Below are 15,691 nucleotides of genomic sequence, written 5' to 3' on the forward strand. Positions count from 1 at the left end.
AAATATCAAGAGAAAAAAAAAAGTGTCACTCAGCAGTGATTTTTCAATGTCAACAGCATTCTGCACCGGTTAGAGTTCCTGAAGTGTTTAAACTGATCTCGTTTCAATTTTTAAAAAAGACTAATTATAAAGCTACAAATACACCATTTGAATGCAAACTCAGACCATTACCAGAGCCTCACGAGTGCATTAAGAGGAATCCGTTGTGAATTAGCACTTGAGAGAAACACAAAGGGCTCTGTCTCCTCGCCTCCTCTTTCTTTTCTCTCCCCCCTCTGCCTTTCACCCTCCAGCAGATAAAAAAAAACACCAGAGGAGTCCTCTCGGCTCGTCTGTCCCTCCCCTCGTCGTGTCTTTCAAGCTGTGGAGGAAGAAAGGAGGTTGAATTGGGCCTAATCTTGTACATGTGAATGTGTGCGGCCTCGGTTCGTCCTCTCCGCCTGATAAAAAGGATGCAGGTGCAGGACGGCAGGTCATAAAGATAAAATCCATGTCAATTCAAGATTCCTCCAGCGAGCCTGGTCTTTAGAGCCTGAAGACTGACCGAGTAGCTTTTAGGTCCTAATGTTGCATTCTGGGAAATCGGTAATTCCAACTTTTTGAGTCGGAATTTTGAACTGGAACTTCCCTGAAGTCAGACTTCCAATTGGAGTGTGGCAGAAGCCCCACAGACCCTGACTTCACAATCAAAGAGGGTGGTGTATCTCTCATAATGTGTAAGGCTCTAGGTCCACGCTGAATATATACTCGAGTCTTCATCACCTGCAGATGTGAGTTTATTCTCTGACGGGACAACGAGCTGGAACAGCAGCCAGGAGAAGAGGTCTCTGAATATGCCTCTTTTACACGTCGTGCTTTGTTTAAGAAACAAACTGAAATCTGTCAGAGGAGCGAGCGCTCTCTGAGCTCCCGGTTGGTGAGCGCGGCAAACCTCCGTGTCTCTGCAGAGCGTCCTCTGATGGCTTCCCTTTGGCGCCTTCAGGCAGATCACCAAGAACACAATCTGCCGCCGTGCTGAGCGGCTGCCAGCGTCTGAATAAATCATCCGTCTCAGCTAGAGGTGAAGCTGTTTGATTTCATGTGTGACCCAAATAAGACGGCTTCCCCTGAGTGACGGTGTAAATGATGCAGCGACGGGGAGAAACGAGTCCATCCCGACGGGTCAGCCCGCCATCGCTGACCTGCTTCACGCATTTATGTTGCTTTTTCTTTTGCACGATGTAACGTTTTATTTACTTTACACCTTCCAAGTAATTACCTTTATTCATATTTCACCGGCACTCCTCGCTAAGAGTTAGGTAAAACTGGCGAGAACGAGATTATGAGCCTAAAAGATTCATAGCAGTTTAACTGAGAATAAAATGTATTTTCAGGGTTTCGAAGCAGCTGGTTGAAAAAGTAACTGCCGTAAACCCAGAGTTAATATTTAAACTGAAATGTTAAGGTTATTTACTTTTTATTGAATCGTAGCAGTGAAAATGAAACTTTCCAGTTCTTTATCGCAGTGACATCACTGAGCTTACTTTTTATAAAAACAGCCAAAATAACTTGAGCTCCAATAAGTGATGGGTGTGGCTGTTTGCCCAGCTGTTAAAATAAAATCCAACATCCATGAAAAAGAGGATTTAAGAGGTTTAGGGGAGTTAGAAGTTGGCAACCTGCTACCTTCCATGTAAAGATGATCCACTGATGATGGATTTATTCAATATAAAAATTTCAACATGAAACATTTAGCTCTGGAGTAACTTTGGGAATAAACAAAGGCAGAAAACTAAACACCAACGCAGCTTCATAGCTGCAGTTAGGCTAATGAGAACACATTAGCACAGGGAAGATGGAGGATGAAGGGTAAATTGTTCCTGATAAAAGTTGAGGTCCTTGGTGAAGACACCAAAAATGGAGTAAATCCATCCACAACACAAGCTTTCTGTCTCCTGGTGAATTTTCCTGCAAATGCATTTGCCAAGAAAAGACTTTAGCATATAAATAAAAAAGTATATTGGAAATTGTTAAGCTAATTCTAAGCTTTTATGGACTTTATTTGGTTCTCATGAAGTACATGTTCTTTTTCAGTCAGTCTTTGGTTTGGTTAAAGGAAACTGCTCGATTAAGTTTATAAACCAGAGCTGGAAAGGTTTGGAAACGAACCTGATCCACATTTGAAACCAACATCAGAAACATGTGTCATCCAGGTTCCCGCCCCCCTGAGATCTTTGTTTTCAGACTTCCCTTTACCGTCAGTTGCTATTTGTCGACGCTAAGGCCCGAAACCCACAACTTCCTGTGTGCGGCGTTCGGCTCTCGCTGCTTGTTTGTTTGTGATGATGCTGATGAGCCGTGTTGGTCGCAAGCACAGCGGCGGGTTCCTCCCCCACATGTCTTACGATTAGTCATAGAAGTTGGAGGAGGATGGAGGGGATGAAGATGGGGGCTGCTGAGCATGGCGTTGCCTAGGAACAGACAGGGGAGGAGGTGGCGAGGTGGTGCTTTTATTACCAATGAATTAGTGTCGTTTTCTTTTCACACGCCCACTAACTAACCTCCCCCTGGCCTCCCCTCTCTACACCCTAAATGGTTTGTGGCAGGCGGCTCCGCCCTCCCGTAACCCACCTGTGCACGGCACTGACGGGGGTGTCGCCCCCTGCAGCCATCAGGTGCTTCAACTTAGCCATAAACTGTCAGTGAACTTCTGAACTCTGAGACCCCAAACTGATCCTGAACCAGGATCACCAACACCAGGACAGATCCCAATTTTAATTTACTACAAGAATAACAGAAACAATCTAAAATATGAAACTTATGATCATGTAAACTTCAAGTAAGGAAAACGTGATGTCAGGAAAGTCCAAAATATGAAGCAAAACATTAACACAGAGGATATCAAACTAGTGAAAATTTCAGCTTTTTATAAAATATAAAAGCTTTCCAGTTCAATAATATGACAATTCATTTTTTAATAACTTCTAAAATAACAAAAACTGTAAAAGTTAAAAAAACAAACCTACAAACAGTCTTTTATTTTATTTTAATTATTTTCCTTTCTTTTGTTCGTGCGTTGTTACTTATTTTACTTATTTTCTTAAAGGGCATGCGTCAGATTTTTAAACTTAATTATGTAAATATTTACTAATTCCGGGATATCAGATTTTTACTGCATGATTATCGTAGCTCAAAGAATTCCCGATAACAAGAAAATTCATCACCAAGACTCATTTTTAATTTATTTCATTTTTCACTTTATTTGTGGCAAATTAAATATTCTAAAACTGAACTATACAAAAGATTTTATTAATCTTAGAAACACAATCTGCACATTTCATCACTGAATGTGTATTGTGAATATTTCACTGTGATTTCTTTGGCTGTAAATGTTAGTGAGCCTGCTGGTAGCCTGATCTGAGCTCATCGCTGTTCTCATGAGTTTCAAGTCCCACTGAAAAAAACACAAAGTTTAAAACTAAAGTTCAATTTTGGGTTAAAACAATAAACCCAGCCATGCTAACAGATTAAATTATCCGTCATTCGTTAGCTAACGTGTGAGCTGCATCACTCAGAGTCTCGCTCATCACGCCCAGTTTCAAGCCAACAAAACGGCAAAAATGAAAACATTAAACCCGATGTGTCACGATGCACGCAGCTTCATAATGAGACTTTACAGACCCTGGTGTGACATCACAGTGGATAAGTCCATCTTTTATATACAGTCTATACAACTGCTGCGGCTGTATGCACTGTAACCTATGGTTGGCTAGCTGTGTCTTCATTCAGCGACTAGTGAGCAACACCCAGATGAAATCCTCAAATTTCACTCAACTAAACTGGACTTCTGTAAATAAGCAGACTGCAGATCGTTTTCAGAATTATCTGTCAGATAATTGCATTTTAATTAGTGTCAGTTTAGCTTTTGCTTGAAAAACGACTCATCGTTTTATTTTATGTGAAGTTTTTTTGTAGTTTCTGTTCTCACTGCCCCAGGACATGAAATGACATGAAGATAATAAATGTGAACAGCTCACACACTGGAGGTCATGAGTAAAAACTTTATTCAAACAGACGTAAAGCTTCGGGTCAGGCTGTTGAAGAGCTTCTCTTGTATTTGGAGAATGTTCGAGTTGATAACAGACTTTCAGGTTTAATGACCTCGGTGTGTTTTTGCCTCCAGCCTCTTTTTTTAAACCTCTGTAGTGATGGGTTTAATTTACGACCCATTCAGGAATCTTATCTCCACCTTCAGCCCGTAAACTAACACCTCAGAGCCGCACTTCAAAGCTGCCAAGGTGCCAAAAACCTGCCCAGCGCTTAAAGGGGAAAGATGTGCAGATACGTGAGGTCTCATAGATTATGATAGGGAGGGTAGAAACATTAGCTGAAAGGAGCTAAACGTTCCTGCAGCTGGGAAAAAGGCCACGTCGGCCCTGGAGGAGTTTGGAGCAGTTTTGACAGGAAAACCAGTTTCCACATCAGGACGGAGAGGAGGGGGTCTGAGCTGCAGGCTCAGGGTACTGCACAAATATGAGCTGCACATCACATCTTTAGGTATTTCATGGCTCTCTTGTTTTAACAACAATCATCTTAAGAACATCATCCGAGCTTTGTTGAAACACCGTATACGAGTGTTTCAGCCCTGAGAAAGAATCAGAAAGTCCAAGCTTCAAATTCCAAGGCTGAAAAATAAAAAGTGGGGTTGGATCTGAAACTTTGAGGCCTTCACAGACCAAGAGAGATGCGACAAATGTTTTAACACATGAAACATTTGGACAAATTTTACACGTCTGGGTAATTGAACCAGAAGTTTAAGACAAATATTTCTTGCTGCCTTCTTACATGTGGAAAAGGTAGAATGAATATTTAGATAATCTCTTGCTGTTGGTTGGCTATAAAGAGCTTAATGTTTTTATTTGTTTCTATTGTCTAATGTTAAGAAAATAAAACCAGAGACCGTCTAATTAAAAAACCTCTGTGGAAAAATTCTGCAACAGCAAACATGACCAAGTAACTTAAAGAGGGAAAAATTCAATTTCTCAATTTGAAGGAAGGGACCTGAAAAACCTGCGAGCTTTCTGTTGATCCAGTTTTTATTATTGGGGACCATTAAAATTGACCATATTTTACCTAACATCATAATAACAGTCTGGGGGTGTTTCAATATGGCTGCCAGTTGTTGAGACTGGCTCATAGAAGGACGCGACACGACGGCTAATGTAGGAAAAACCATATTTGTGTGTTTAGGATTATTGGCTGAATGGTACTTTGTGTTATTTCTGTTATTAACATAAATCAGAACCACGTCTTACATGACTTTAAATATTTGTTCAGCCAAACTGGAGATGACTCGATGATGAAAGCAGCGGCGAGTTGTGTTTTCTGCCGTCCTGCGTTTTCATGTCGTGTTTCAGGACCAACAATCTTTCACAGCCTTTCATCATCTGACGAGTTCGTCAGTGTAAATAAGCCATGTGTTGTTCGGCTGACAGCAGACGGCACGCTCTGTCATCATCATCATCGCCACGTTCTTCTTCTTCTCTCTCTGAGTCTTTCTCCACAGATCGTCTGTACAGTTTGCTAATTAACGCTGTCACACCTCTTCCTGAAGTCTCTAATTAACGAACAGCAGCGAGGGGCTCATGATTAATTGCACTTCAGCGAGCTTAGCAGCTGATGTTGGACATCCAGCAGATCTTCGCCTTAAACCGTGTTCCTGATATTTCCCAGCTTCACTCGACTGAAACTGAAGTCGAGGCATTAAAAAGCTTCTCAGCTGCGTATTAAAATGTTTGCGAGGGTTAAAAGTGGAACTGCAGGATTTAAAACAGCTCACATGCTCATCCTTACTCAGTCACTCAGCTTCCAGCCTCTGTTGGGTCTGACCATGAAAACAAACGCGCTGAATTCCCATGTAGGAATGCACACAAGCCACAAATAATCAAACCTGCTATGAACGCCTGCAATTAAATTCAAATGCCAAAAAAACTTTAGATATTGTTGACTGCTCTGTTGCTGCGTGTAATAAAGTTTTATTGATTTCAAAGTTTAGTCCCTGTGGAATCAATAGTAATCAATAAATGTGGAGTAATAAGTCGTGTTTGTTCTGTTCCTTCTGTCCCCTGGAGGTCCATCTTTCCCAGCACCTCCTCCTCCTGTACCCGTGTGATTATTTTAACCTCGTCTTTTACGTCTGTGGAGGTTTTTCCCTTTAAAGTCGGTTTGTTTTACTTGTGTGTGGTCACACAGCTCAGGAGGATGGAGGTGGTGGTGGCAGGGGTGTTCAGAAACTGACATTTTTATGGTAACAGTCGCCGTCTCTTGGCAACACACTCAAAGACCCGTACGCATTGACGGAGCACAATTGTGTTTGGCACCAGGAAAGTGTTAACTGGCTAATCCCTTACGGCCGCCCAGACGCCGCCCGCTGCTAATTCACTGCTCCGCACAAACCGGCCAGTGTTTACACACCAGAGCTCGGTCACTGCGGGGGGAGGAAAAGCTCTTCACACGAGCTGCTGGCTCTCAGCGCTCAGAGGAACAGAGTCCATTAAACAGAAACCACCTGCAGGATCTATGCTGAGCTACTCCCAGGATTTAACAATAAATTACACCTTAAACTTTAACTGCAGAATCAATGCAGCCATAAGTGTCTGCACATTAATCTACTACAAAATTTACACTCAAAACAATGTGAAACTCCTGGGAGTCAATGAACATCTAAGAAAGATGATTGTAGATTTACACAAGATGTGAAGGTCTCGTGGAGTCGTTGCTAAACAGCTGCAGATATACTTCAGTAGAAGTTATTTTAATGCGTCACCACTTTGCCAAGAGTCTGGAAGAAAACCCAAACTGACCCTCATGAGCGCCCAGTGGTTAGGATGTTAATAACAGAGGAACCACCAAGGCTCTGCCATGAACTGTAAACTGCTGCAACACCAGCATCACTGTCCACAGTGAAGCCAGCTCTACATCACCATGGACACGTGCAGGGAAGAATTTGGTTTTGGCTCCAAAAATAACACCTTCAAGTTTGACTGAAACCTGCAGCTGCCCACACGAAGTTCTACGATCAGACGAGACAAAGATTGAGCTGCAATGACGAGAGGTTTGTTTGGAAGAGTAAAGGTAGGAGCACCGTACCAACTGTCAGGCCTGGTGGTGGCAGCAGTTTTGCTATGCTGCACAAAGTGGATGGAACAATGTTGGAGGAGGTCTACATCCAAACTCTTCAACTTCACCTCAAAAGAAAAACAGCTAGATGGTTGAAACTTGCGCTTGGATCCCACGCACATCAAAACCGGGTTTGGAAGGCATAAATATAAATTCAAACTTGTGCATCCAATAAAGATGTTTCTGACGTAGACTGTGACTTTTCACAAACTGCTGTGGGAATCATCATAGTTTTGACTCAAACATGAGATTTTTGCAGTTTAACTATGAACAGGGCTATGAACCGTTTTTAATTAATAGACGACTAAAATAAACACAAATAAACTTGATTATGTTTACATTATTCAAGTGACATGGTTTCAGTATCCGGTTCAGGTTTAGGAAGAGGGCTCGGTTTGTGTTAAAACACTTCCTACTTCCTGTTAAGCTCTGGGTTCTTGGTTGTCATGGTGACATCTACGCTTTTTCTAGACAAAACTGACACTGCAGACTTTACTTTTGGTCTCTACTAGAGCAGCTTTGCATAAATCACAGTTCAAGGTAAATCTTGCCTTGAACTGGATCTCGGTGCCGCTTCAGCAAGAGGAGGAAGTGCCAAGTTCAGCTCACGGTCTCTTGGACGCTCTGTTAGCGGCGTTAATCGCACAGGAGCCGCATTATTGGTCAGATAATTACATAAGAAAATGCCCCAACAGTACAAATGTGTTATCATTGTCAGACTACATGCATGAAAGCTGAAGTATCCAACTTTATTTGCCCCTTTTCTTCAGGTTCCAAGTAAATGTGAAGGATAATGAGAAGCTAAAGGCGCTTAATTAAAAGGTTAAATGCTGCAGTTGTGTCACAGTAATGACACCAAGATAAAAGTTACAAAAGCTGAAAATAATGGATCACATGATTGGAGCACTGAACTCCTGCTAAATGTGATATGGAAATGTTTGTAGTGCCGCGGCCGCTCGACATACCAGGTTAATGTTATCTGAAGGGAAGTCATCGTCCATGGTTCATGTTTTACACTCGTGTGTAACACGCATGTTTGTGGAGCGTTTCCATGTGAACGTGCTGCACTGATGGTTCACACCCTGAGAATATATTAATGTGACTCGGCACTAACGTGAAGCGGGACTCGGCCTTCTTCTGATTTACAGTCACGACATGTTGAGGATCCTCACAAGTGTGAAATATTTAGTAAATAAATTTGGTACGAAGATATTTTTCTCTTGACATCAGTACATGCTGCATTTTTATTTTATTAATATCCGAGTTGATGTATAAAGGAGTCACATTTATGTTGATTTACTGTGAATGTTTTTACGAGGTTTTCCATTTCCATCTTATTTTTTTAATGCGATAAATCAAAGACGCGCCACTTCCTGTTTCTCAGCATCTTTTATCCTGTCACACACGTGGAAATTCATCTGATGTAAAGAAAACAAAACCAAAGAAACTGACTTTGTTTTGTAGTCTAACAAAAAAAAATCTTAGTTATTAACTGAAAGGATTATTTTTGAATTCGTTCTGTGTTCACTCTCTGTTTCACATTTTGTTTGTTTTCACATTTAGACGTTAAAACTGAGTCAAAGTTTATCGATGACGTTTTCTTACAGCGTAATATTAAATGAAACATGTCGGGTCTGCTCAACGGGACTTTTTACGTTCAGTCAAAAACCTGATTCTGATATCAGCTCACTGCACGAACATCAGTGAACTATGACAAGAACAAATCTGCAGTCACAGGTGACTGAAAAATATTCAAACCTTTATTTAAACTTATATTTATGTTGTTGTCTCACTCAACAGATTTGCCACCTGAACAGGTTAAACATAATTTCACATTTATTGTAAAATTTTTTGTGTATATAAAAAAAGACAAAGCAAAATAAAGCTTCACTCATTTTTTTTTTTTTACTTACCAAATTATAAAGAATAAAGAATTTTTAGTGTGCATTAAATATTTTTTCAAATGATTTTTTTATGATACTAAACTAAAAATGTGTTAAGATTATTCACGCCCATTAGTTCAGTGTGTATTTTTATGTTGCTGTCTTATTAAATAAATGATTTGGCATTAAAATGCAGCGCAGCATTGATGAACTGTGTGAGACGGTGCGTTGGTCCAGTTTTAATATCTGAGCACGTTAATGTGTTCCAATAGAAACAGTCTGAGGGTTCATTTAATCCTGATTTAATAACACTGAGCCTGAAATGTGAATCTCAGCTTCCCAAAATGAACTCTGATTTTATATTTGGCTGCACTGAAATGATCACCTATAAATCACTGACAGAAGTTCAGTTTCTCAGCTGCTGCTTTGTGAAAGTGACAAAGAAATGTTAAAAATAAAACGGGCGAGACAGAGAAACCGTAAAATCTCATTTTAAAACTGGTTTGTTGTCGGAGGCCTCCGGCTCCAAATCTCAGGAATACAGACGTACTCGTACTTCACGACAGGAGGCCTACACTTTGATAAAACGGTTTGAATTTAAGGTACCTTTGATCTTGGGTTTATATATAACAGAAGGGAAACAAGAAGTAGTGTCAGGCTGTTGAAATACCTGAACAGGTGAAATTTCACAGAGTGAGGAGTTCAAAGAAAATACAGCTGTTACCAGGTAAACTGCTGAGTTTATGTAACACCTGGTAAAGCAGATTTATTAAACCACATTTCAGGTTACAAGAAAAATAAATTTAAAAAGAATTCTGCAGTTACAGGAAAATCAGCTTTAAGAGCCACGTTTACTGAGATTAAATGTGCGAATCTAAATTATTCTTAATTTAATTTGATTTAACAAAGATTGTGAAATAGTCATAACTTTTTCTACTTTGTGACTATTTCACAATCTGCTGTGATATTGGGCTGAAATATAATAAATATCCCACTCAAATAAAAAATGTCACTTTGTGATTTTAAGAAAGGGAGAAAACAGCAGGTTAGAGGTTAAATGTACAAACTTAGAGGACTGAATTATAACTGCACAAATCCATGAAAGCTGAAAATGTTAAAAATGCACTCGGACTGGTTTTATTTCCTGTATTTTTGCCCATGAAGGTTTCTTTAATGGATCCGGATGAGCAGACACAGCGAAGGGAATAAAAAGCCCATTAGTCATGTTCATGCTTTTCAATGCCCCCAAAATGAAAATAATCATTTAAAAAAACATACAAACACTGGATTATTCTCTGCTTTTCAGACGGAGGAGCATGCAGCAGTACAAATACACAGACAGCGGCTCATTGTAACACCAAACCTTTAAATCAAACCAACACGGCCTCGCTACTCAATAAAAAACATCTAAAGTTGGTCTTTAAAAAGTGCTTCAGAGACATAGATCCTTGCATTCAAACCTCTCCGGTGGGTTTTTAGACTGTGACATAAATATATGCTTTTAAGTTTCATCTTCTCTGCGATTGTTCATATCGATTATTACAAAATAAACTCGATTGAGAAAGGAAAAAACAGCGGGGACATATTTGGTTGTTCACACGCCTGCCGGCTTCTTTAGGCAGATTTTCCTCTTGAGTTTTACAAATGGGATCAAATTAAGCTCCTTTTAGGTTTAACTTTTGTTTTGGGGGCAGAAAAGAAACGGAGAGGCTCAAGAGGGAGAAAAATCTTCTGGAGTCATTAATCTGAGGGTTTCTTTGAGTCCGAGAAGAAAAGGCTGCAAACACAAAAGATCCGGATAATTTGTCTGTGCGGGATCCACCGAGCCGTTAAACTCAGTCACGGTGAAGCGAAGGAATGTGGAGCAAATTTGTTTCTGACCTCGGTGGAAAAGAAAGCCAGTCGATCATTTTGATTATTTCTGTGGAGGTCAGAGGTCAGCCTGCGGTTTCCTAAACTCTCTGCGGTGGAAGTTTTTTGTTTTTTTTTAATATAGAAAAAGCGGAGCAGCCCCCGTCAGTGCACCGCCACCGCGGACTGCAGCGCTTCTCCGGGGCCGCCCGGGCTGCTCTGGCCGGTGGCTGTCTGCGGGGAGGTGGGGCTCAGAGACTGGGGCGAGTTCGCGAGGAAAGCCGGAATGTGCGCGGGCAGCCCGGGCAGGCCGGGTACCGAGGCTGGGGAGGGTTTGATCGGCACCGGGATGGCGGGCAGCGTCTGCCCGCCGTGACAGATGGTCTTGAGTGGCATGCCGTAGGCCGAGTAGTCGCTGGCGGCCATGGAGATGGGGGCCGCAGTGTCCATCATTCCGGAGCCGTACATGTGCGGCCAGGCCGGGGTCAGCTGGTTGTGCAGCGGGTACCCGGCGGTGGAGAAGGCCGCCAGTCCGCCGGGCATCTTGTACTCTCTGGCGATGATGTTCTCGATGGCGAACGGGTGCTTGAAGCTGGACGGCTGCGAGACGGAGCTCAGGTTGTATCCGGCCGGCATCTGCGGGAGGTGCGCGGCTGCGTGCAGCGCGCTCAGCCGCAGCTTGGCCTGCTGCTGCAGGTAGTGCGCCGCATCCTGCGGCTTGCTGGCGGCCAGCGGGTCCGCGGCCTGCATGCTGCCCACCTTGAAGCGTTTCCGGCGCCGCAGGAAGCTCCCGTTCTCGAACATGTCACCGCAGCTGGGGTGCAGAGCCCAGAAGCTGCCCTTGCCGGGCTGGTCCGGCCTGCGGGGGATCTTGATGAAGCAATCGTTGAAAGAGAGGTTGTGGCGCAGCGAGTTCTGCCAGCGCTGCGTGTTTTCCCGGTAGTACGGGAACCGGTCCATGATGAACTTGTAAATCTCGCTGAGTGGGAGCATCTTCTCCGGGCAGCTCTGGATGGCCATGGCCGTCAGGGAGATGTACGAGTACGGAGGCTTCTGGTCGCTGTACGTGTTCCTCCCGGGGCGCGGCATTTTGTCCTGCCGAGCCGGACCGGGATCCCGTCAGAAGAGCCTCTCTTCGCTTTGTTTTCGGAAACTTTCTCCAAACTCTTCACTGCGCCTTTACGCATGAGACGGAAACCGCCGGCTGTCCTGGACGCATGCTCCCAGTTTTTACGCACAGCTGGTAGCGAAACTTTGGGAGAAGTTGAAGCGGTGGGTGCTTCTCCTCTCCTCCGCTTGAGTGGCAGGTGCAGCGCGGTGTCCGTCCTCCTGCTGCCCGCTGGTGAGCTGCGCTAAGCGGCTGCTGCTGCCTCTTCCATGTCCCTCTCAGATCTGTCCCGTGCGCGGTGACAGGAGCAGAAAAGACCCCCGGTGAGGAGCTTCATTAATGGGCCACTTCTGCGCCATCACATGATCACAGCCAAGAGGAGGAGGAGGGAGGCGGGGGTGTAGGGGGGAAGCGGGGGGCACACCGTGCTGTCATTTACACGGTGAACCGACACGAGTCTTTCATTTGAAGCTGCAGCGGAGAAAGAGCCGAAGAGAGGAGCACGACTGCCGGGAACGTGTGCGCTGAGCGGAGGTGTGTTGGCACCGTTTTACGCGCAGTGTGTGTCTGTGTGTGTGTGTGTGTGTGTGTGTGTCGGGGGGTTGTTTGTGGCCTCTCGCACCAATTTGCATTGACTAATAGAGCCGCTGAGAGCTGCTGTGTGAGCGCTTTAATTTGTTTTATTTGTCTTTTTGTCGTTTGTCTCTGTTCACAGAACCGTTACGAAGCTTCTCTCCAAACATCCAGGTATCTTTCACAGAGTCTGAGCTGATGAAGACGAGACTTCTCTCACTGTGTGAGAGAAACTCCTTTTATAAGCTCCTGTTTTTCCACTTTCCTTGAACTACGGAATTAAAGGGAATTTCCTCGAAATTTAAACAAATTATTGTTATAATTATTATCCACAGCTCTGTGTGGAAACAACCCTGAACTTTAAACAATGAGTTTATAATTTCTGCGATTAATTTCATACGATTAACCCTTTTTGCTTTTTTTCTCCCGTTTTTGCCCAAATGCCACATTTATCTTTTTTTTCTAAAATAATAGGCAGATATTTTTAAGGAGCCTGTAAAGCTTTGAGTCTTTTTTCCTCAGATGGATCTCAAGGTTCCGCCTTAAAGTTCTCAATCATTTGTATTTTACTCAGCAAAGCTTCATTTTTCATCTGAACTGATCTGTCAGTATAACTCTAATATAATGCAGTTTAATTAACGTATTATAATCTTAATATCTGATATTTGTAGCACATGCATTTATTTTATCTAGTAATTTACAATTAAAAATCTTATTGATCGTTAAAGAGACAGAATGATTTCATCATCCTGAAAAAAGAGTTGTTAGTTTTAAAATAAAAGGAAATAGTCTAGCAGATATATTGCCATATATTATTATTATTATTATTATTATTATTATTATTATTATATTAACACTGAAAAATGTTTTACCAAATGTATTTATTTGCAGAACTTATTTCTGAGACTTGATATATTCTCAAGTCATTTTTGTGCAAGAATCATCTGATGATGAGTTAATTTGTTGACTGATTTTATGATCTTACAATACGATCAGTTATCAGTAAACACTAAAGTTGTTTCTTCAAAACAAAACTAATGATCACTCTAAAAAGCTGCAGCATTAAATCTGATTTTCTTCTTCATATTTTGGTCATTAATTATTGACGTAACGGCTGCTTTCATGTCCATTATTTTCTTTTTGTTCTTCATCGTTTCATCGTGTCAGTTAAAGTGCAGCAGAAGGAGGATTAAACTGGAGGAGCCCCGGGGTTTAACAGTCCCAGAGGAGGAGGGGGGAGGGGGTGACACCAAACAGCTACTTTCACACGTCTGACCTTTGACCTGTGAGCTGATAATGTGACATGAGAGGGTTTCATACAGAATTATATTGTGTTTTTTATTGTTTCCACTTGTTTCCTGTTTAATATTTTTTAATTTTGGTCATTTCATTTTCTAGTTTCAGTTTCCTGTTATCATTTATTCCAGTTACTCTTATTGTTGGTGCTCATCACATTAGTTATTCTCTGTTTTTTATTTATATTTTATTTTATTTATTCAGTGCATTTTAGGTGTTTTCATTTTAGTTTTTTTGTTTATTTTTTAAATTGATAAAAATTCATTTCAGTGTCATTTAATTCTTGTATCATCATTTATGATTTCATTCATTCGTGTTGCATTAGGCTGTGAGTTTAATTTTTCTGGTGACTCAAATACAAATAAAATAAATTTAGTTTTCAAAAACTGATTAAAAGAATTTAAATGATAAAATCAGTTTTTTATGATGTGATTTTATTTTGGTGCTGAATGTAATAAGTTCTGTGATTTATGACTTATTGATAATATTCAGCACGTAGCTGCAGATTTTATGGTCAGTGTGATAGTTTTAGTTAAATTAGGTCACTGCTTCCTCTTAAGGTTTTATTTAAAACTCTTTGATCGCTGTTTTTTTTTTATAAAATAAAAACTGTTTTAATGTATATTTAGTTTAAAATGTTTGACAAAACAATTTTTTCTTGTAAAAAAAAAATCAGTGTTCACTTAAAAGTAATATCCAACATAATAAATATTGAATACAAATGCAATAAATACGACTCATTCTTATGAAAATTATCCATACTATATTGAGTGAGCCAGTTTATATTTTTTCTGCAGCAGTGGTTTTTTAATTATTTTTATTATTATTATTTAATGTGAGCAAATGAAAAACACATTTTAAAGGTTCTCCTAACCTGCTGAAGCTGTAATCCCAATTATCATAATTAATCCTCGTTACGTAATATGCTTTATTAATTATATTTACACTGAAAACAGACAAATAATATCAGAATTACAAGTAAAGGGAAGAACAGCCTTTTCACTTTTAATGCTATTAATGAATCAATGTATTGATCACTATTGGCAGGTACAGCCGGGAGCTTTTGAAGCTGTTTTGGTCTCACCTCTGACTGAGATAAATAAAGTTGAACTGAATTAAACACCACCTCTAATATTATTATTATCACTTACAGGTTTGTGATGCAAACATTAATAGCACCTGCAATGACGATAACAATCATCAGCAGGTATAAATATTCAGCCGGCTGCAGTTAATTAGCAGCAGGAGGATTCTCATTAACGGCTCTGTTAACTGACTAAAGTAGAGCTCAAAGCAGCCGACAGCAGAGGAGGAAGAGGAGGAACACCTAACCCTGTTCAGGTTTCATCCCCACGGTCCACTGAAATGTTTCCCAACATGTTCCCTGACATGTTCGAGGTTTTCTGTCTCAGCTCTGAACAAAGACGGCATGCCACCAAACATTTATCAGAACAAATCTTCTAACATCTGCTTTCAAATCAGTTCATGTAAAATTGTTTTCAGTATGAAAAGGTTTGATGTTATTCAGCTATAATGCTGTACTCTCCAGGGGTGTTCCCGTGATTTCTTTTTAATGGGGGGCGGGGGCTCTTAAAAATGAGGGACTACACATTCCCCATCACTTTTACATGTGGGGGTGTGTTGTCATTTATCTGACTTTGTGGGGACCCGTTCACGTTTCAAACTTTGCGAGGAGATCTTCACTCTGTGATAGAGCATCAAAGGTCTGGTTTTAAGGCTCAGGTTCAGGCTGAGGGTTAGCGTCCCAGGAATGTATTATGTTACTGAGGCTCTCACAAAGGCAGAAAAACATGCGCGCGCG

General features: G+C 41.3%; 1 protein-coding gene across 1 annotated transcript; it reads right to left on the reverse strand.

Moving 5' to 3' along the window:
- Positions 1–10,331: 10,331 nt before the first annotated feature.
- Positions 10,332–12,350, reverse strand: LOC102209425 (forkhead box protein B1-like). The gene has a single exon (XM_005726354.1). The coding sequence runs from the start codon at positions 11,979–11,981 to the stop codon at positions 11,058–11,060; it is 924 nt and encodes a 307-aa protein (XP_005726411.1). The 5' UTR covers positions 11,982–12,350; the 3' UTR covers positions 10,332–11,057.
- Between the last annotated feature and the right edge of the window lie 3,341 nt (positions 12,351–15,691).

The sequence above is a fragment of the Pundamilia nyererei genome, unplaced genomic scaffold, assembly GCF_000239375.1.
Source record: "Pundamilia nyererei isolate P.nyererei 1_Seehausen unplaced genomic scaffold, PunNye1.0 scaffold00019, whole genome shotgun sequence".
Classification (NCBI taxonomy): domain Eukaryota; kingdom Metazoa; phylum Chordata; class Actinopteri; order Cichliformes; family Cichlidae; genus Pundamilia; species Pundamilia nyererei.